The sequence below is a fragment of the Cricetulus griseus genome, chromosome 9, assembly GCF_003668045.3.
Source record: "Cricetulus griseus strain 17A/GY chromosome 9, alternate assembly CriGri-PICRH-1.0, whole genome shotgun sequence".
Classification (NCBI taxonomy): Eukaryota; Metazoa; Chordata; class Mammalia; order Rodentia; family Cricetidae; genus Cricetulus; species Cricetulus griseus.
This window is the reverse complement of record NC_048602.1, coordinates 3,752,176-3,774,000: the sequence shown is the minus strand read 5'-3', so window position 1 is coordinate 3,774,000 and position 21,825 is coordinate 3,752,176. Positions and strand designations below refer to the sequence as shown.

The window sequence follows — 21,825 nt, the reverse complement described above, 5'->3', positions numbered from 1 at the left end:
TTTTTTTTTTAATGCAGGGACTTGCTACATAGCCCAGGCTCATCCCAAACTCGGGATTCTCCAGCCTCAGCTTCTCATGGATGGCCTGTTTAGCTGTTTGATGATTTTTAAGGAAATATAAGATGGTCAGAAGTAATGTTAAAAACATCAATTCTTATCATTCGAACTGAGAAACACTGAAATATTTATGTGTGAATTGGTTCAATAGCTGGCGTGGATTTCAAAACTCAGACCTGAGGAGAGAAGCCTGGAGGGATGGATGGGGCCAGCCTGGTCAGGTTGGGGCTCTGGGGGGCAGGCTCCTGGGGTTCATTCTTTTATCATCCTAATCTTCATTCCCTATAATACAAAGTTCACAGAGAAAGGCAGCTAGCTACTGAAATTGCCTGCTCAAGCGAATGCAGACACAGCCTTCTGAAGTCCCCAGAGCCACTGTGCTGAGCCTGTTATGCCCAGTTCTGGTCTTCTATTAGGAGAAAGGGTGGGTCTTGTGTCAAGAAGTGAGCTTCCAGGTGGTTTGTGTGGCTCAGTGGTAGAGCATTTGCTTAGCATTTGCTTAGCTTGAGGCCCTGGGTTCAAACCCTAGCATTGCAACAACAACAACAACAACAACAACAACAACAACAACAACAACAACAACAGTAATATGGTAACTCTCCCTAGCTGGGTAATTCTAGCAAGCACAGGAGAAGCTACAGCAGCAGAACTATGAATTTGAGGCCAGCCTGAACTGCATGGCAAAACATTGTCGCAAAAGCAAAGGAAGTCAAACAGCAGCAATAAAACCACGCAGAAGTAAGCACACTTGGGGCAGAAACTCTGGCCCTAGGACTGGTAATTTTGCAGCCTGGAAAATAATCATAATTAGATAGGTAGAATTCTCCAGTAAACAAGAAAATCTAATCTTAGAACGCAGGTTGGCTAGTGGGTAGCTACCTATTATAGTCTGGATCTACGATGTCGCCCACGGCCTCATCTTGAATGCTGGGTCATGGGGGCTTTAGAAGGTGTGACTGGCTAGAGGAAATGTGTCACTGGTGACAGGATTTGGCAGAAATGCCCACCTCCAGTTCCAGTCCAGGCTCCTAGCTTCCTGTCTGCCACACATAAAGGGTCTTTGCCTTAAGCTCTGGCTGCAATGGTTCTCTCACCCCACCTGTGATGGACTGAAAAACAAGAGCTGAAATGGCTGTTTCTGTCATGTATTAAGCTCTGTTTCAAAAAGGCTAACTTAAAAAAAGAAAGAAAGAAAACATGGCCCACCTTCACAAAAGTTGGTAATTCTGTAAGATTCTGTTTAATGCCCCAGGCAGGCTGAGGTGGGCTAGCTGGCTCCAGAAGAGTTTGGGATGTGTCCTGGTTAATTGTATCACCCAATGTGACACAATCTTAGTCACCTGGCAAGAGGGAACCTCAACTGAAGAATTGCTTCCAGCAGATTAGCCTGTGGCCATTGTCTGTATGGCATTTTTGTTTTGTTTTGTTTTGTTTTGTTTTTGTTTTTTGTTTTTTGTTTTTGGAGACAGGGTTTCTCTGTAGCTTTGGAGGCTATCCTGGAACTAGCTCTTGTAGACTAGGCTGGTCTTGAACTCACAGAGACCCACCTGCCTCTGCCTCCCAAGTGCTGGGATTAAAGGTGTGCGCCACCACCGCCCGGCCATTTTCTTAAATGCTAATTGATGTGGGAGGGTCCAGCCCACTATGGGTGGCATCATCCCTAAGCTGGTGAGCCATATAAAGTAAAGCCAGCTAAAGTAAGTCCGAGAGGGAGAGAGCTGACAAGTAGCATTCCTCCCTGGTTCCTGTCTTGAAACTCCTACTTAACTTCCCTCATGGGTGGATTGTGACCTGGGAGTTGTAGGATGAAATAAACCCTTTCCATCCAAACCTTGCTCCCCGCTCCATCCCGGCCCATGGTGTTAATTACAGCAACAGAAAGTAACCTAGAGCAATGTGCTTTTACCATCTCCTAACCGTGTCAGCGAGATCCCATCAGTGCTGGACCCCAAGAACCACAAACGTGTAAGAGCTTCATTCTCTTTCTCAAGCTGCTTCTTGATGCCTGAATACACGGGACTCACACCTTAAGTCTCAGCAAAGTTTACACCATGGTGTGCAATTTCCTGTCTTCTAGTCCCGCTGGTGTCCCTGCCGACAGACAGGCTAGCTTTCAAGTCTCCAGCTCCTTGGGACAGAAACTGCCAGGGAGAAGGCCTGCTCAGGGGCCCTCGGGGCCACCCACCACGCAACTGGGCACCTACGCTTTGTAAGCACTGGTTTCCAGCAGATAAATGTAATCAAGGTTTATGTGCTCGGAGAAGCCAACAGGACGGGGTTGTTTCACTTGAAGGATCAGAAGAAAATTGTAACTAATGTTGTGGAAAATTACTTTGATATTGCTTTTTTGGTACCGAATCACAATTAGGCTGCTGCGCGCAGTACAGGGAAGGGATAAATGAATAGTAACAAATCAACACAAACAGCTGTGTCAGGACCACTTCGCTCAGGGAAAGTAACGCAAGCATTACTTAAAGTTTCATGGCCGCGCTTGGCGTGATTTACCCAGACTAGACGGTCAGACGTAGCACATCGAGACTGCTCACCTGCATTGCAATAGCATGTCACAGTGCAGACCCGCCCCTGCTCCTCACCTGGCTCTGCCCACCACGGGGGTGTGGGGTGGGGGAATGCTCATCCTAGTGTCATGTGATCCTGCACACCCTGCCAGTGTGAGGCTCAAACGCCTCGCTCCGGCATGCCGTGCCACGCCATTCTATCCCAGAAGTCCCGACCACACTGTGGTTCCCACCCACCTGTAATTCACACACTTGCAATTCTGTGCACTTGAGCAGCTGCTTCGGAGCAACGCAAGCTGGAACAAGGGGCCGGAGTCTAGTGGCTGTGAAATTAAGGGTTCCGCTCTGCCAGCTGGCTGTTGGCACAGCAGGGCATGCCCTAGGACCCTCAATAGGTCACCTGTCCCAGGAATGGACCGCAGAGGGGCCCACACCCTGTCCCAGATGGAGACCGTAGGTACACTTAAGCCTTTTCTCCTGACCCCCAATACACAGGGCAGACATCAGAGACCTGTGGGCAGACATCAGAGGCCTGTGTGCATGCCACACCCACACACTAAGGCGTCCACCGCAGTCTTCAAGCATCCACGCAGTCTTCAAGCTCCCTGGATTCTTTTTGCACAGACTACAAATAGTCACAGGGACCAATTTCCTGCGCTGTGATGGCACTGTCCTCCGGGACCCAGCTGTGCTGACTCAATGTCACTCGCTATTCTAGGGCTCTTGAGAGGCTACAAAGTCCCCAGAGGCGCCAGCTCAGTCACGCACACTTGCTTCCTCAGAAGTTGGGGAGCAGCCAGACCCATTTTTGACAGCCACCAGCTGTAGGGGTTGACCCGGGAATGCGTCAGCACAGTGGCTTGCCCGCTGCGGTTCCCAGGGCCCTGCAACTGAACCAGCTTCTCACTCACAGTCTGTGATGAAAGGCATAATTGATCAGCCTGCCCCAGGCAGGGCTTCTGGCAGCTGCTGCCAGGTCCAGGTGGGCTCTGGCCTCTGTGTGTGTTTCTTCCTTCCCTCTTGAGGCCTGTGGCCTTCAGTCTGAGCTCAAGGCCACTGTATGGTGGTTCAAGGCTCCAAAAACAATGAAGTGTTGCAAAGAAAGGGGGCCTGAGCTGGGGAGAGCCGAGGGCCCGGTTAGCGCGCTAGGGACGAGCTCCTGGCTGAAGATCAGGCATGCATCCTTTCTGTGAGAGGCTGCAGGCAGGAGCGTCCCAGGAAGCCATCTGCCTTAACCTCTGACCCCCACTTCTCTTTCATCCTCTGTCCCTGGGGAGAAAGTGCATCTCTGGGGAGGGTCTTCACAAAGGATCTCTGCTAGTACGGTGGCCTGGAAGCCCAGTTTGCTTTTCCTTTAAAGCAGATAACCTCTGGCCTCAGGCCCACGTCTGTGACTGCCAGCTCCAGCACCAGTGGCCTGGAGAGACCTCCTCTTTCCACATCCCATCTGCCCTAAGCGTTCTGTTTCACGCTTGCCTCTCACTGTCTGTACCACCATCCCCAGCAGACACTGACCATTCTAATGGGTCACAAGGCACAGAGAGAATGGGGGGTGGGGGTGGAAAGAGTGGGACTCAGCCTCACAAAGCCTGTATGTGCCCAAGTTTCTGTCCCAAGGCAGAGGAGCCAGATTCAAAGGCTCCCCCAGGGCTAGACAGGGAAACTGAGTCACACTCTGGATATGTAAGTTCAAGAAGATGAAGAAGGCTGGGGAGATGATGGGTGGCTCAGCAATATAGGTGCTTGTCCCCAAGCCTGAGTTCAATCCCCAGGGACCACATGGTGGAAGGGAGAACCTAAAGCTTGTCCTCAGATCTTCCTATGCATTCCTGCCACCCAATAAGTAAACAAATTAATCAACTGATATAACAAAATTACTTTTTGAGACAGAATCTCACTACATAGCCCTAGCTGGCTTAGAACTCGCTCTGGAGACCAGGCTGGCCTCAAATTCAAAGAGATCCGCCTGCCTCTGCCTCTCAAGCGCTGGGATCAAAGGCGTGCTCCAACACACCCTTCCATAACAAAAAATTTCAAACTGGACCTGGTGGTGCAGGCCCATAAGCCCAGATGCTCAGGAGGGTAAGGTAGGTTCACGAGTTCAAGGCCAGCCCTTGTCTCAAAATAAAAATAATACAACCTGGGGTAAGGCCCTGGGTTCAATTCCCAATGACAGTTTTGCAAACAAAAAGATGTTTATCCTATGTTGTCCCAAACAATGTGGAAGATGCCCCAACAGCTGGCACAATTCTCTGTGAATCTGAAATTCACTGAAGACAGCAAACTGGCTGGCCAGATGAGCAGCAACCCCCCACCCCCAAGGGGCGGGGGCTGCTCAGCTGCTATGGAAGCCATAACCTTGAACCTGGTGGTTGGCCTTCAGCTAGACATTCCCACACTGACACCAACAGCTGTTAGGAGGAAGCCAGGGCCCCTTCTCTGTTTACCAGGGCTATTGTCCCCCAGGGCCAGCACACCAGGGCCAGACGAAGGTCTGTAGTGTCCTGGCGATGGGAGCCAGCAACCTCAGGCTCACCTGGAACTTGCTCGGGGCTGAGTTCTACTGGGTCCTGTAGGCTGATGAAGAGGAGGAGGCCTGCGGCTCCAAACAGCAGGATGGATGAGAACATGCAGGCTAGCCGCATTGTTCCAAGTCGTGGGGTCATCCGGGGCACGCTCCGGGGTCACCTCTTGGGTGTAAAAGGCACGTTCTTCCCTCATTATCCGCACGAGACTTCCATCAGGCTGGGCTCTATGAGACGGAAGGGAAGAAGTTTCAGGTGCAGGATATCCTGGCAGGTTAAGGCCACTATCACTGCAATAGGGTAACCTCTGGATTCCCTTGACCCGCCCTGGAGCGAGCTCTCTCTCTCCCTCCAATTGGACAGGGACTCATTCTGTAGCCCAGAGTGGTTGCAGACTCATGATCCCCCACTGGAGCCTCCCGAGTGTTGGGATTACAGACACGCACCGCCATGCCTGCCCACTTATACCTTGTGAAGCCCACAGAGGCTGGATGGAGTTCTGTCTGCACCTGCCGTAAAGTCACAGAGAGACACAATCTCTGCTTGCTGCCTGAGGACATCGAAGGGTGGTGGGGACCCTGTCGGTGACAAGTGGTAACCAGCGACAAACTCCTGTCCTGCCCAGCTCTGTGAGTCCCCCACCCCCACCCCACCCCCAGGAAACACCAGGCTCCCTTCAGAGGCTGTTCACAGCCCTCCGTCCCAGCTTGCCCTTCTGCAGATCCAGAGCACGCACACCTGATTTGTTCACCCTGGTTCTGCAGGAAGAACAGAAGCAATGGCCCCTACGCTGAGTACAAGTAAATGGCCCTCAGCTGGACCAGGTTGTGATCAAGATAGGCACTTTGTCCAGGGCTGGAGAGATGGCTCGGCGATGAAGAACATTGGCTGCCTTTCCAGAGGACCTGGGTTCAGTTCCTAGTATCCACACGGCAGCTCACAGCCATGGGTTCTAGTGGTTATGACTCCCTCTTCTGGCAGCTATGGGGACTGCACATACCTGATGCATAAAAGCTAAACATTCATACCCATAAAATACAACAATCTTGGGTGGGGTGCGTGAGACAGGGTTTCTCTGCATAGCCCTGGCTGTCCTGGGACTTGCTCTGTAGACCAAGCTGACCTTGAATTCAGAGGTCCACCCATCATTGCCTCCTGAGTGCTGGGATCAAAGGCATATGCCACCACAACCTGGCACTTTTTTTTTTTTAAAACAGACAGGCACACCTCACTATGGTTTGAGCCTGAAGTGTCCCAACAGATTCATGTCTTTGAACATCTAGTGTCCAATTGTTTTGAGAGACTGTGAGGCCTAAGCCACGCCTGTGTGGGCCAGGAGAATGTAAGAGGACAGAGGAAGTTCCCAAGGCATCTGCTGCAGGCCTAGACAGATGGACAACATTCTACACCCACCCACACCATTGCAGGGACTCATTTCCCACCAGGTATTTGGACAAGTGGTCTCAGGGCTTTTATCGCTTTTCCATTGCTGCGACAAAATACTTCACAGACGCAAACTCAAGAGAGAAGAGCTTGGGCTGGAGAGATGGTTCAGTGGTTAAGGGCACTGGCTGCTCTTTCAGAGGGCCTGGGTTTATTCCCAGAACCCACACGGCAGCTCACAAGCATCTGTAACTCCAGTTCCAAGGGATCAGCGCCCTCTTTTGGCCTCTGTAGGTACTGCACACACACATGGTGCACACACATGGTGCAGGCAAAACACCCACACACATAAAAGGTAATTAAAAGGACAGAGGGTATAGGGAGAAGTTTTTACTTTGGCTCTTCATTTCAGAGGGTTCGATTGTAGGGAAGCTGTGGTGGACCTTCCCCACAGCTCCATTAGTGTATGGCAGGATGCTGGCCTCACACGCTGGCCGGGCCAGGAAGCCATGTAACTGAGCATAAACAGGGCTGGGTTATATTCGAGGCCTGTCTATGAGCCAAATACCCTTATTTCCACCTAAGGAGCGTGCAAAGATCTTGCATGTCCCAGCACAGGGCAGTGCCAAAGGAAGCTGACGCCACCCAAGGCCACAGGACCCAGCACCCAGTGTGGTCCAGCCTACAGACCCTTAAGCAGAAAGGGACGCTTATAAAGCCCTTCACTGCCCTTTTCTGCCCCCAGAAAAAATTCCTAAGGACTAGAGTGATTCTCAGAAAAGATTAGGAACCGAGGAGTATAAATTCCAGGCTTGGGTTTCTCCTCTCTGCAGTCTCTGTAATTATTTTTTCACTCAGTTAACTTTAATTAACCTGCCGCAGGCCTCTACGCGCCTGGTGCTGGGCTCCCTGGACTGTGCAGAGCAGGTGGTTCCCATGACCTCCCCGCTTTTATGTTTGGGGAGCCACAGTGAGCCTGGACTTGCGGAGTAAGTGGTTCCCACGACCTCCTTGCTTTTATGTTCAGTGAGAGGGGCTCAGCTCATCAGTAGAGCCTGCTCTGGGGTTTTGGAGCAGGCCATGACCTCTGTGCAACCACCTTGCCCTTAAAAGAGCCTGCTGCTGCCTGTTATCAACGAGGTGTGGAGAAGGGAATCCAACCTTGCTCAGAGCGTGCCCAGGCCGAGAGAGAATCCCAGATTCCCAGCCTCAGACCCGAGTATAGCCAGGGCTCCCTGTAGGAGAACTGTCCAGTGCGTCTAATCATTGTCTTACAAAGTCATAGGTTCATCATCTAGATTTCACAACTTCCACCTAGATGCCTACAGCACGCCCTGCTGTCCTTTCTCCAAGCATGGCCTGCAGAGTCGGGCCCATTGCTGTCAGTCTTTGGAGGCTGAGAGAGTGTGAGTGACCAAGAAGGGGGGGTGGGCTATTCTTTCTCTCTCACACTTAGAAGTGGCTTGTGCTTGTATCTTCATCTCTGTATCCTCAGGCGCTATCCCCCCACGAGCAGTTGTCATAGCCCCCGGAGGAAACCCAAACAGTCCTAGGAAGGAGTTGGATGGGAGAAAATGACATTCTGCAGCAGCAAGGCGGAGAACGGACTCTCGGTGGGGAAGCAGGGGAGGCAGTTGACGCCTTTCCAGGCAAGCCGACACCCTGGCCCCACCCGTAGACTGGAGCAGGTGCCCTCCTGACGCATACATGGGCTCGCCCATGCTGGAAAAGCATCTTCATTGATGGCTCACTGTCTATGGCGTTGGAATGACTCTTACAGCCACATCAGCCTCCAGAGGAAGACACCTGAGGCCAATCTGACCAAAAGTTAGTGGTCTCTAACAGGAAGATAATTCTGACAGACGGTGATGCCCCTCAGGCTCACGTCTTAGGGCTTGGTTCTCTGGTGGTGGGCCGTTGTAAACATGTTAGAAGAGGGGACCCAGCTGAAGGAAGTGAGGAACTGGGGGTGCGCCCTTAGGAATACCTTGTCCCTGGCTACCACCCCCTCTTCTCTTCCTCTTGTCTTCCTCTCCCCTTCCTGTTTGTCTCAAGTCAAGGCCCTTCTCCACCACACAGTTTCATTGTCACGATGCTCTATTCAAGCACACAGGACCGAGCCACTATGGACTGAACTCTCCAAAACCAGGAGCCGAAACAAAGTTTTCCACCTTTACATTGTTTGTCAGGTATTGTCAAGTGACAACAACAACCTAACTAATATAGAGGAAGAGAGGAAGGAGAGAAGAAAGGACAAGCCATGCCCAGCATGCAGAGATGCCTGGGAAGTGGCCTACAATGTCCCACGGAATCACCCCAAGGCTATGCAATGGACAGAGAAAGGGAATCAGAATGCCCTGTGATCACCGCCATGCTTGTTTCCAGCCTGGCTCCATAGATGTGACTAGAGCTGCTTGCCTCCTCTCTTCCCCCATCTGCAACATGGCATTAGAGCCACTGCAGACTTCTGCCAACAACTATAGGTGTTCTGCAGTTGTACCCCGAATCTGTTCACACCAAACCCATTCATGGAGACAGGATGGGACTGCTCGTGGGCCTGGGACCCAGGACAGGAGACAGGAGACTCAGCTGTACAACCTCTGCCATTCCAGAGACCCTGGAGAGCACACAAGCACCTGCCGACATCACGTGGCTTCCCCACCCAGCTCCTAAGCCCCGTCCCAGCCTTTCCTCCTGGGACCCCGTTCTCCATGTTTCTTCTCAATAGGGACTATATGGTCAGCCAACTCCTAGTTCCATGCAAATGAGAATCAAAAAGCCAGCTGCCTAGCCTCCGGAGGAAGTGGCTTGCTATCTGACTGGATCCGTAATGTCCTAGGAGGGGACCAACATCCTGGAATCTGCAAGGCCCCTCTTCCCACAGAGACCCAAGGGTGCACGCTTCAGAGGACACGTGTCTCTGACCCCCTTCTCCATATCCCCACAGGCTTCTTTAGTCACGTCATATTTTCAAGGCTACAGGGAGATGCTGGTCCAAAGGTCATTTCTCTCCCTCTTCTTTGAGTCCAGCTGTTGCCTTGGGTCTTAATATAACAACTGTCACAGGCCATGGCCTGGCCGCCCCGGGCCGTGAAAATACATTTGCAAGACCTCAGCTCCCACCTGGGACTGTCCTGGCCTCACCACATATATCACACTCTGCTCTGGTGACAAGGGCAAGCGTTCCCCATCTCCCTGCATCCCCTTCCAAAACCAACAGACAATAAGAAAATTCAAATTATTGGCAATAAAGAAGAGGTTGCAGGGGCGTTGGTTAAGGCATGAGAAATACACAGCCTGGTTGAGTATTCTGTCCTGCTCAAAATTACAAAGCCTTCTAGTGATTCCTTTCCCCAAGGCCCGAATGGCGTCACCAATTTTTACTTTAAGAAAGGAAAGATCCAATTAATGTTACATCTCCTGGGACACAGGGCAAGGCTGAAGATTCCTCCCATCTCCTTCTTTATTTGATTTAAAAATTTGAAATTGACTTCAGGGTCTAAGCAAGGACTTGAGAATTCAGCCAAAACACACGCACCTCAGGTGGCGACAGTTGGACAAGTCTGGCTGTGGCTGCTCCAGGGCCTGGATGCTGCTCTCAGTCACTCAGAGACACCTCTGGCTGTGGGGACCCACCCACACCTCACGACAGACAGCTTGAGTGCACCCACGTGGTCAGTGAGTCCCAGGCCCAGGAAAGTTCTCTGTCCTGGTGTGTCCTTCTCACACGGGCAGGAGTGAACAATGCCGTCCCTCCCGGCTGAGGGCTACAGGAGATGCCGTTCATCTGGAGACAGGCTGCTATGGCAACTTGAGGAGAATGGGAGACAGGCACTGCCGTCACCTTGAATCCGGCACCGTGCCTTCTGCTGCAGTGGCCGAGGGGCTCTTCCCTCTACTGCAGCTGGGCACAGGTAGCTGACCCTCAGTTCCCCTCCGAGGCCGCCTGGCCTTGGGGACTCTTCGGCTCCTCCTGGAACGGAGGGAGCACACGGCCCGGTCCTGAGAGCACCACCTCCATTTGTGTTTGTCAGATGAGTTCTTCCTTGTGTGCGTGGCTGTGGCTCTGGTTTACTTCTGAGATGGGGCTCTTCGTTGATTTCAGCTCATTAAAATCCTGCAGCTAATTAAAACCCGCTCGACCAGCCGCAGAAGCAGTGGCTGCAAACTCTGGGACTGGTCCCTCCAGTTTTATGCGTAGGCATAAAGTTGCAGAAGGATGGCTGCAAGAGCTTAGACTCTGAGACAGGGCTGCAGGCTCCGAGTTGCTCCAGCCTTCCTCTACCAGCTGGGCCTCAGGAGTGCTGGATGCAGTCCTGAAATCCCCACGGCCGAGCTTCGCCACAACTAGCACGATTCATCTGCACCCTAATTGGATAGGTGGATTGGGTAGGTACCATCCTGGGTCTGTTAAAAAGCCAGATTCCCTCCAATTGCTCCCACCCTCAAGCTTCTGCAAGACAGAGAAAGGGCCACCTATTGCGGAGGATACAGTGTAAATTGGGTTCTTATAGGCTTGAACTTTGTTCCTGGAGCCCCTATGAACGCCGCGAGGTCCAGCCTCACCCCCCAGCACAAACATGGAAAGTCTCCCCAAAGGCTGAAGGATTCCAGAAAATAAATGACTAGTATGACAGGTCCCAAGGACCTGGTCAAAGAGCCAGCAGCCACAAGGCACACCACAGGTAGGGTCTCTGCCTAGGACTTCTGGGGAAGTTTGTACCCATAGGGCAGAGGATAGGAATTCTAAAGATAGAGAAATTGAGTTCCTCCTTACTCCAACCCCGGCAGATCCCAGCACCCCCGAGCCCTGAAGCTCTGAACCCTTTCCGCACTGGTCACACACGGAGCCATGGGGGCTGAGTGGGAGGCCCCGCCCCTCCCATCTTTGTATTCCCAGTACTGAGCACCAAGCCTGGCACCAGAGAAGTGATCAATAATAGCCTCGGTGCATGAGGAATGTTCATAGCTAATAAATGGGAGTGTTAGAGGCCACCAGGAGAGAGGCACACCACGAACTTGGAATTTTAAAAAGGTCATTTATGTTTCAGGGAGCTATGGGTTTGTTCTGATTGGGGCTGGGCTGGAGTCACGTCCAGGGGTGGCAGCGGAAGAGTCCAGAAGTGAGGACAACACCAGCGAACAGTATTGAGTTGTCACCCTGTCTCACCCAAGAAACACCCAAGTCTCACTGTGTGCATTGGGATATTGTTAGACCCCAGGAAAACTCAGGCCTCCAGGGACCCAGCCCAGGACCATGGTCATCCCAATCACCAGGCAGATTCGAAAACTTGCTGCAAACTCCAGGAGGCTTTATTGTTGTTTAACGAGCTAACCCCATGTTAGCTCGGGTCTTTCACCCACCCGCCATGGCGGATGGCTAGAAAAGACAGCTCGAACAGGCTGCATAGGGATCTTATAGGACAGCATAAGGGGAATGTCTAGTGGTACGCACAGGCTCAGGATTGGTGTGCCTCCAGGCTTGGAGGGCTTGCCCTGTGTTGATTGGCCAACTGGTTGTTATGGCCCATAGGCCCTCTCAGGGTGGTTGCTATGCTCTGCACGTCATTGCTGTGCACTTGTCCATAAAGCACACCCAGAGCTGTAAAGCATAGCACCACCAGCTAACTTCTGATTGGTTCCCTGCCGTGAGGCAGGGATCTGACTTTCTAGTGACTAGGACAAGGTCATGGCAAGCACGTGTTACTGTCATGGCTGCCGAAATGGGCCGCTGGTCCCTTCAATATCACCTGGAACCCTTCTATCCATTCAAGACTACACAACACGGGGCTGGAAGACTTGTATTTCCAAAGGTAAATGTAGAGCCTCTCTCTTGGATATGCAGATGTATATGGAGGCATTTACATAGTCAGGTGTCATAAAATTGATGGCCTCCAACCCTTTTGTATTTAGTTGCTTTTCTCATTGTTGTGACAGAAGCACTGTGAAGAAGGAAGGGTTTTGTCTCACGGTTGGAAGGTGAAAGAGCATGGTGGAGGAGCCTGAAGCAGCGGGCTGCAGTCAGGAAGCAGAGAGCCAGGGATGCCAGTGATGAGCCTGAGGCATGGTGCTGCCCACATTCAGGGTGGACCCGTTCCCCTGGTCAGTTAAGCGTCTCTAGATACCATCATTAACATTCTAGAGTGTATTTTCATGATCCAGCAAACTGACGAGGAGGCCGAGTCATCACACCTTCCAACGGCAGTATAACGTTAGAAAACCCCAGGGCAAGCTTACAGTTCATGCGTGTTAATCAAAGGTCTGTGAAGGAGCTGGTGAGATGGCTCATTGGGTAAAGACACTTGCCTCCAAGCACGACAACACGAGTTTGAGCCCAGGACCCTCGTAACAGGAAAGGGCTATCTCTGCTAGGCATTGGTGGCACACGCCTTTAATCCCAGCACTTGGGAGGCAGAGGAAGGCGGATGTCTGTGAGTTCAAGGCCAGCCTGGTCTCTAGAGCGAGTGCTAGGATAGACTCCAAAGCTACACAGAGAAACCATGTCTTGAAAAACCAAAAGAAAGAAAGAAAGAAAGAAAGAAAGAAAGAAAAGGGCTAACTCCTAAAATTTGACCTCTGACCCTCACATGGTTATGGGTACTACTCTCGAATGTGCGCACACACACACACACACACACACACACACACACACACACACACACACATACTGTTTTTTTTTGTTTGTTTGTTTTCACGTACACTGTTTTGAAATCAACACAAGGGTCTCTCTGGAGACGTATGTAAAGTGAACCAGAGCAGTCACAAGGGGACAATACTGCACGATTGCACTATATGAGGTGCACAGAATTGTCAGGTTCAGACAGAGTAAGCAAGATAGAGGTTGCCTGGGTTGGGAGGGGATGTCAGTCGTCTCTCAGCGGGTGCAGAGTTCCAGTCTGGGAAGATGAAGATGTTGGGAGGTGGACGGTGGTGATGGCTGTGTACCAATGAGAACTGAATGCCACTGAACTGCACACTGAAAAAATGGTAACAACGGGACTGGAGAGATGGTTCAGCAGGCAAGAGTGCTGCTCCTGCGGAAAGCCCAGGTCCCAGCACTCCCGCAGGGTGACTCACAACCACCTGTAACTCCAGTTCCAGGGGATCTTATACCCTTTTCTGGACTCCCCGGGCACCAGGCACACGTGTGATGCACAATGCACACAGATGGTGGTTTGAATAAGAACGGCCCTCGAAGGCCTGTATGCTTGAATGCTTGCTCCCCAGTTGGTGGAACTATTTGGGAAGGATTAGGAGGTGCGACCTTGTCGGAGGAGGTGGGTCACTGGGGCAGGATCTGAGACTTCCAAAGCTCCAGGACATCCCCGGCGTACTGTTTCCTGCTTGCAGTTTGATACATGAGCTCCCAGCTGTTCCTGGTGCCACGACTTCACTCTGCTATCATGGACTTGACCTTCTCGAGCTGTGAGTCCAATTAAACCCTTTCTTTCATAAGTTGCCTTGGTCATGATGTTTTATCATGGCAATGGAAAAGTCATGAAGACAAGGTAAAACACATACACAGTTAGAATCGTACGTTTTATGTGATGTGTATTTTATATATTTTTGTTTTCCTTGGGCTCAGATAAGGAGTTCATGTTCTGGGCCTGGCTTCCCCTCCAACCGGCTGTGAAACCCTCAGGATTCGATTTTCCTTATCTCACAATCTGTCTTCAGACAAAATATCAACTGCGGATGGGTTTCCAAGTTCCTAGCAGCTCTGGGGGTGAGACAAATGCCTTGGAAAACAGAAAGGCATCTTGTGACTTTCACGCCCACACTGCCACTTTCAGGCTGACAAGTGGCCCGCTGGAGAGTGTCCATCACCCATGTCTGAGGCCTGTCCTTCACCGTGGATCTCAGTCACTGCCACATAAAAGCCTCCAGAAGGCTTCTAGGGATGGACCCTAAAGTCCCACATACCAAAAGCACTGTTGCAGAGGCAGCTGGGTCTCCATGGACCGAGTAAGTCCTGCCAAGCTACTTGCCTTCATGACAACCCTGTCTTTGACAGAGGTATCCGAGGCAACATGGCTGCAGTGTCAAGGTGTCTACTATCTTCTTGGGTTCTACAAAGCCATACTTTTCGACCAGAGGGCCCTCTGCCTGAAATGAGGCCACCTGGGGCTGCGGTGTAGCGGGGACCATTGCTTTTGAGTGTGCACTTACTCTGTGAAGCCCAGCCAGGACAGCGTCCCCTTAACTAGAAATCTCTGGAGCCTGGACAGTGAGACCCGTCTCACGTTGTAGCTTAGTTTGGTCTAGAATGTGCTATGGAATCCAGGCTGGTTTGGGACTTGAGATCTTCCTCTGTCAGCCACCCCCCCCCCCTCCAGTGCTACGATTACAGATGTACACTACCACACAGACCCTGATGGAAATCACTTTAAAGCCGACATTTAAACCGGGCTAATGATTTGGATCATAATGTAACTACAAGCCAGCTTTTTCATTTAAAAATCTTTAATTTTTAAAGAACTTTAAAGGGTAACATGGGGCTGCATTTGGTGACGAAGCACCCTCTATTTTACAGTCTCATTATTGATACCTTGGTTGTGACATTGCACTGTCATGCGATACAATTGTGCACATGTTAACTATTAGGAGAAACGGTAGAAAGAGCACACAGGAGTTCTGTAGGCTGTTCTGTGCAACTGTGTGACTATATAATATTCTAATTTTTTTTAAATTAAGAAGTCATGAACTTAAAATTAGAAGTTCTTGGGGCCAGAGAGATGGCTCTGCGGTTATGAGCACAGGCTACTCTTGCCAAGGACCTGGGTTCGATTCTTAGCGCCTCCATGGTGGCTCACAACCATCTGTAACTCCAGTTCTAGAGGATTCAGTGCCACTCCTGGCCTCTGTGGCCACTGCATGTACACGGTGCCTTTACACACATGCAGGCAAACACGCGTGTACATAAACGTAAATAAATACTAGAAATGTCTGGCCTTTCAGTTCATGCCTAGTGGAAATGAATTCTAACACTGCACCCACACATAACAGAAAGCCCTTCTCATGGATCAGTGCCAGGCCTCATTGTATATATGAAACATCTTAAAGTTAAGAGACTATTCCTTTAATAGGAAAATTTGATGTGTTAGCAACTACTGGCCGTTCTTTGTGCATTTTTCAATTGCAAATTGCACTTTAAAAATGCAAACAATTATTAATATTGATTTGGACTAAAACAATATTGAATTTCAATATATCTCCAACTCTTTTATGAATTACCCTGTGGACACATGGCGATTATGATAGAGGAGCCTGAGCATGCTCCGTTTCTTTTCAGTGAGGATCCTTGAGGAGGGCTGGCGTGGTGCACGGATAATGAACTAACTTCACAGGTCTAAGACAAGCTCCAGAGTCCTTGGCGGTAACCACAGATTCCCCCACAGCCCAGGCCACTGAGCCCAGAGCGACTTGTCTCATTGGGCGTTTCCCCAGTCCATCTTGCAAAGCACGGGTTAGGAACACACGCTCAAATCCAAGAATAGAATTTCAAGGGTTTTTAGAGGAAGGAAAGAAAACGGAGCAGATATTTATCTGGCTTTGATAATGTTTCCGAGACGGTGCAGGGCACTATAGAAATAGTCCACTTAGCTTGCCTCACAATCGCTTCTTGAAGTGATCATTGTCCTTATTTGCCACAGGCCTGCCTCTCTGTGAGAAGGAGCCGAGATGCAGTTGAGAGGCGTGTTTATTAAGGGCCAACACCTGTGAAGGGGAGAGGCTGGAAACTAAAGTGGACAGGACACCCCTGCAGCGGGCACAGCTGTGGGAGCACCCTGCAGCAGGCAGCCATGCTGACTCTTCTACCTCCAGCATTCACTGCGGCTGGGTGTGGGTCGCCCAGGGAAGGGAGTGCCTTCTGGAAAGAACTAGCAGCCGAGTCTGGCCGTTGACCGCATGTCCAGTGGGAGGTCAGAAAGCCCTCCCTGGAAAGATAGGAACACATCTCTCAGTCTGCCTCTCTGTTTCCCAGGGGACAAAACAAAGGCCCGGGGAGACCAAACACGTCAAGGTTATGCCATAAATTATAGCCGTCCCAGATCCGTCGGATTCAAAACCTGTCTCTCTCTCTCCCCGCCGGCCAGCCCCAGCTTTTCTCCAACAAAGCTTACGTCAGACTGTCCTGACCTTCAGTTGTGGAGACAGGAAGGCTTGGAAGCCTCCAGAGGAATATGCAGAAAGTTTGGCTGTGTAAGCAAATACACCCCCTCCCCTCCCCCCACTAACATCTGTGCATCATGTACGCATGCGTGTGCATGCACACACACACACACACACACACACTCACACACACACACACACACACACACACACACACACACACACACACTCACACACACACACACACACTCACATATTGCATTGCTCATACAAGGAGGAGACACGGGTTGTTCGGGAAGCGCTCCCCTGACTTATAGCTTGGAGACTATCTTCTCCCAGTAGAGCCACTGGATCTTGCCAAGAACAGCCAAGAATGCACAGTGTTGCACCGCCAGCCTCCCGTTACTTTTAGCAAGCACTGAGCCATTCACATTTCCCAGCTGCTCTGACATCCACAGCAGGGAAAATTACAGGGAAGGGAAAAAATTGCATATTTACTTCTCCAAATTGAAAGCTGGGGTATAATACGGGCAGGAAGGAGTGCGTGAGTAAAACTGGAGTGTGCCCCGGCCCCTGGCAGGGTGCAGCTGCCTCCAAGCTGCCAACGGCAATCCAGAGGCTCTGGAGGAGGAGAGACTGGCTGGCTGGGAGGCTTGACTTCTTTCCAGGGAATCCCCCTCCCTGTGGCTGGCACAAGGCAGCTCCAGAGGACTTGCCCATGGGCACTCGGATGCCAGCAATGCCTGGGACAGAGCGGGTGCTTGGACACCTTGTGGTGAGCAGAGTATCCTGCTGTGAGGAGGAAAAGGGTTAGCATTCCCACGCTAGAGCAGCTTTCAGCCCAAGTCATGTGGCTGAGACAGGTAGATGCAACAGGCAGATACAGAGTGACCACTCCTTTCTTATTTTGTTGTTAAAGATTTGGTTTCTAGTAACAGAGGGAGAGAGAGAGAGAGAGAGAGAGAGAGAGAGAGAGAGAGAGAGAGAGAGAGAGAAACATACGTGTGCATATGAGGTGTATATTGGTGCTTAAGAAAACCAGAAAGGTTAGATGCCCAGGAACAATTTAGAGCCACGGGATATGGGTGTTGGGGACTGAACTCAGGTCCTCTGCAAGAGAAGTTAAGTGTTCTTAGCCCTGAGCCATCTCCCCAGCTCAGCCTTTCTTGACTCAAGTGTTAGATACTTTTGTCATCACTGTGACCAAGTACTGGCAGGAACCATGGAAAGGATATGACGTTTACTTGCTCATGAGTGGATGGATTTCAGACCATCATGGTGGGAGCAAATGAGCTCCCATCACGGCAGGAGGCAGGGGGAGGAGATGGCAGTTCCCTGACAGATTTCCCTCTTTACCTTTCTTCCGGGACTCTCAACCCAGGGGATGGCACTGCCTACATTCCAGGACAACTTTGCTGTGAGTTATCCTCTCTGGGTCACACTCACAGCTCCAGCCACAGGTGAGTCTCTCCGATCTTTCTAAAGCCAGTCAGGTTGAGGGGGGCTATACTCACCATCCTGGAGCTAACCACTGAACGGGATGGCCTCTTACAGTCTAAGGTCACTGGGACTGAGAGCAGGGCAGAACAATCAAGTGTCCTGGCCCCTCCTTCTGTCCAGTGAGTAAGTCTGTCTAGGATAGCACGAAGGAGTCTGAGTTTCTGTGACCTGGGAGTCCTAATGAATAGCTATGCATGAGTCAGGGGTCCAATCCCCAACCCCCATCTTACTAACCTGTCTGTTCCAAGTCTCCTCGGCCTCATTGATGCCTTGATGGCCCCTTCTTTCCCCCTATAGGATTTTGGAAAGCCAGAATCCACATCACCTCCTTCTACCACGCTGAGCTACAGATCCAGCTACGTGAGCATCTTTTCCTGTCTGTTGGTGCTAAGCTGGTTCAGCACCCAGGGACCTGGACAGCTCCCCATCTCCAAACAGACCTGTACCGTGTTTTCAATCACTAAGTCCCTGTTCAAAAAGTCAGAGCTGCCCAACTCTGTTCTAGGATAGCAGTTCAAGGTGTGTTACATTTGTTTATGCTGTGGAACATTTGTTTCATGATGCAAAGATTGTTGCATTTTTTTCATGTTGCGCGTTTGTTTAACTCTGTGAAGCTGAGTTACTTTGCCTGTCTAAAACACCTGATTGGTCTAATCAGGAGCTGAATGGCCAATGGCAGGTGGAGCTGGCAGGCAGAGAGATCTAAGGGAGAGCTAGAAGGGCGAGGAGTGAGAAAAGGAGGAGAGGAAGACACCAGGGGCCAGCCATCCAGCCACACAACCAGCCATGGAATGAGAAGGGAAAAAAGACACAGAAAAGAGAAAGATAAAAAACCCAGAGGCAAAATGCAGCAGAAGAGAAACCAGATAATTTTTAATTTAGAAAAGCTGGCTAGAAACAAGCCAAGCTAAGGCTGGGCATTTAAGTAAGAGTAAGTCTCCATGTATTTATTTGGGAGCTGGGTGGTGGGTCCCCAAAGAGAAAAAAAAAAAAAGACACAACTCTTTACATCCATACATTGTCGTGGCTGGGCATGTCTCAGTCGCAAACCAGAGAAGCCACAAGGTTCAGCCTGAGTGGGGGAGCGTAGACTTGGAAATTCCTAGCAACCCAACGGCAATAAGGCATCTTGTATCTTTGGAGAGCTCTCAGTCCCATGCTGCAGACTGGAGTCTTCCCCCCTTTTCCAGCATCTTCCTTAACTGCTTTCTAACCGTTCTCTGGTGATAGCAGAGACTATTCTCCCGAACCTCTCCCTGGGCCCTCTCGGCAGATACCTCCCAACTGTCTCTCCTCACATAGACCTAGCCCTCTGCCCTTGTGCCCTATTCAAATGCTTAGTTCTGTAGAGATGCAAAACTAGGGGACATTCTCCACTCAGGCTGTGCCATTCCACAGCAAATCAGCTAGCATCTGCAATACAGCGCAGACCAGAGCTCCCGGAAACTGGAACCTGGAACCAGAGGTTTGGGCCCTGAGAAATTCTCTAATTAAATTGTTCTTGGCTCCCGACAATACATCTCAGTGTGACCCATCAACTTGAAAAAGCCAGTCTCTGGTAACATCCAAGCCCTGCCTTCATTCCTCATCACTCCCAGATAGTGTATACCAAAGCCTACTGTATTCTACTGTATCCTAAGCCCTCAGGACTCTCCTCCAACATAGGTAACCGGGAGAGAGCACTGTCTCCAAACACCAGACCTTCAGCAGTGTTTCTCATCGGGTGGCATCACCGTGTTGTATTTCCTGTGCAGTGAGAGAGTAGTCCCTTGTGGACCCATCCTACAAGGCTACTTACAGAGATTCCTGCTGTGTCGGGTTGATGTCCTGGGTGAAGGACCCAGTCTTTTCCCCATAGATGGTAGCCCTCTTTTTTAAAAAATTTGTACCTGTGTTGAGTGTTTTGTAATGTAAGTAAATCATATGAATGCCTGCTGCCTGTGGAGATCAGAAGCAGCGGTTAAATCCCACAGCACTGGAATTGTGGATGGTTGTAGCCACCATGTTGGTGACAGAATCTAACCTTGGTCCTCTGCAAGAACAAGTTCTCTTAACTGCTGAGCCACTGCTCCAGCCTCATAATCCCATTCCTTGCAATGGCTTGGCTGACTGGTTGAAACCAGAGATGTCTGGTTTCTCCCTTCCTGAGCTCATAGCCTCTTTCTTACTATCCCGAATCCTGCATCGTCTCACTACTCAGCCTCAGGGATACAAGAAGAAAAGAAAGCCTTGATGCTCCCAGGACATAGAGACACTCTGAAGCATTTGTTTACCAGATGGAGTGGGTCCCAGCTACTGAAAGCCATTAGTCACTTGGTAGCATCTCAAAGAGGAGTGGCATCCACAAGGCCCCACCCTGGTGCCTGTCAGTGTGTCTGTCAGCTGCCCATAGCGGAGCTGGCTAAGCCCCAACTTCTTATAGGGTGCTGAAGAGAAAAGGGGATTGGTGGAGACAGGCATTTTAGGAAGGGATCCAGAGTGCCCATCATTGTCTTTAGTGGGCCCCTGTCAGAGGCAGCTCATTTCCAGTTATCACTACAGGACCCTTTATATAATGAAAGTTGCTCTTCAAGTGGCATGACCCTTAGGAGCAGATCCTGGCCGGCCCTCAGACTGGCCAATCTGGAACCCTGAGTTTCTACCATCAAGACTTCTGACTCGAATCAACAAGCAATGCAGATTTTAAAAGACTACTCAACGGGCTAGGGTGTATCTCAATGGCACAGCACATTGTGACAGTGAGACCCCAGGGTTCAAGCACCAGGGAGCATCTTGGGGGTGGATGGATGGTGGCGCACACCTTTAATCCCAGCACTCAGAGGCAGAGGCAGAGGCAGGTGTGGCTCTGTGAGTTCAAGGCCAGCCTGGTCTACATAGCAAGGCCTTGTCTCAAAAAACAAAACAAAACAAAAACCCCTCATGTCTAAACCCACTTAGCCCTGGGGTCCACTCTGCCATGAAAAGCACAGCCTCAGGTGTGAGGAGGTATGAGATCCCTGGATGGAAGCAATGCCTAATGTTGCAGAGACTCCCATAAAATCAGCAGAGCAGAGAAAAGGCTCGGAGTCGTTGCTGTGCCAATCTGCCGTGGCCTCCCTGTGAGGAGCTGGCTCTGCTGCTCTGGAACCTGATGGTACCCATGCAGAAATGGGGGCTTCCAGCCTGAGGCTTCTGCTTCTGTCTGGAGAATGGTCAGTGTGATGAGACAGGGGAGGTGTGCACGGTGTATGGTATATCACCCCCAAGCCCATTCTGTCCCCTCAGTCCTACCCTCCGGCCTAGTGACATTACACACCACATACACACAGACACACAGACACACAGACACACCACACACACACACACACACACACACACACACACACACCACACCACACCACACACAGACAGACAGACAGACACACACACACAGACACACATGCACACATACACGCGTGCACGCTCACAGTCACATACACTCACACACATACACACACACCACACATACTCACACACATGCACACACCACACACATACTCACACACATTCACACACATGCACACACACAGTCACACACATACCACACACATACTCACACATTCACACACACACTCGCACGCGCGCGCGCACACACACACATACACACACACACCACACACACACACACACACACTTTACAATTTGGGTGATGTCTTTCTTTCCTCCAATCTATATTCTGAGGTCCTAACCCCCAGTACTCAGAATGTGAC

The 21,825-nt window shown here is 50.7% G+C and overlaps 1 protein-coding gene across 1 annotated transcript in view; it reads right to left on the bottom strand.

Annotated features, from left to right (window-relative positions):
- LOC113837179 (carbohydrate sulfotransferase 8) overlaps positions 1–21,825 on the bottom strand; it is a 131,281-nt gene that overhangs the window by 68,850 nt on the left and 40,606 nt on the right. Inside the window, exon 2 of the mRNA XM_035449539.1 lies at positions 5,113–5,328. Coding sequence (XP_035305430.1) covers positions 5,113–5,242 — 130 coding nt within the window. The 5' untranslated portion in view covers positions 5,243–5,328. The remainder of the gene's footprint in view (positions 1–5,112; positions 5,329–21,825) is intronic.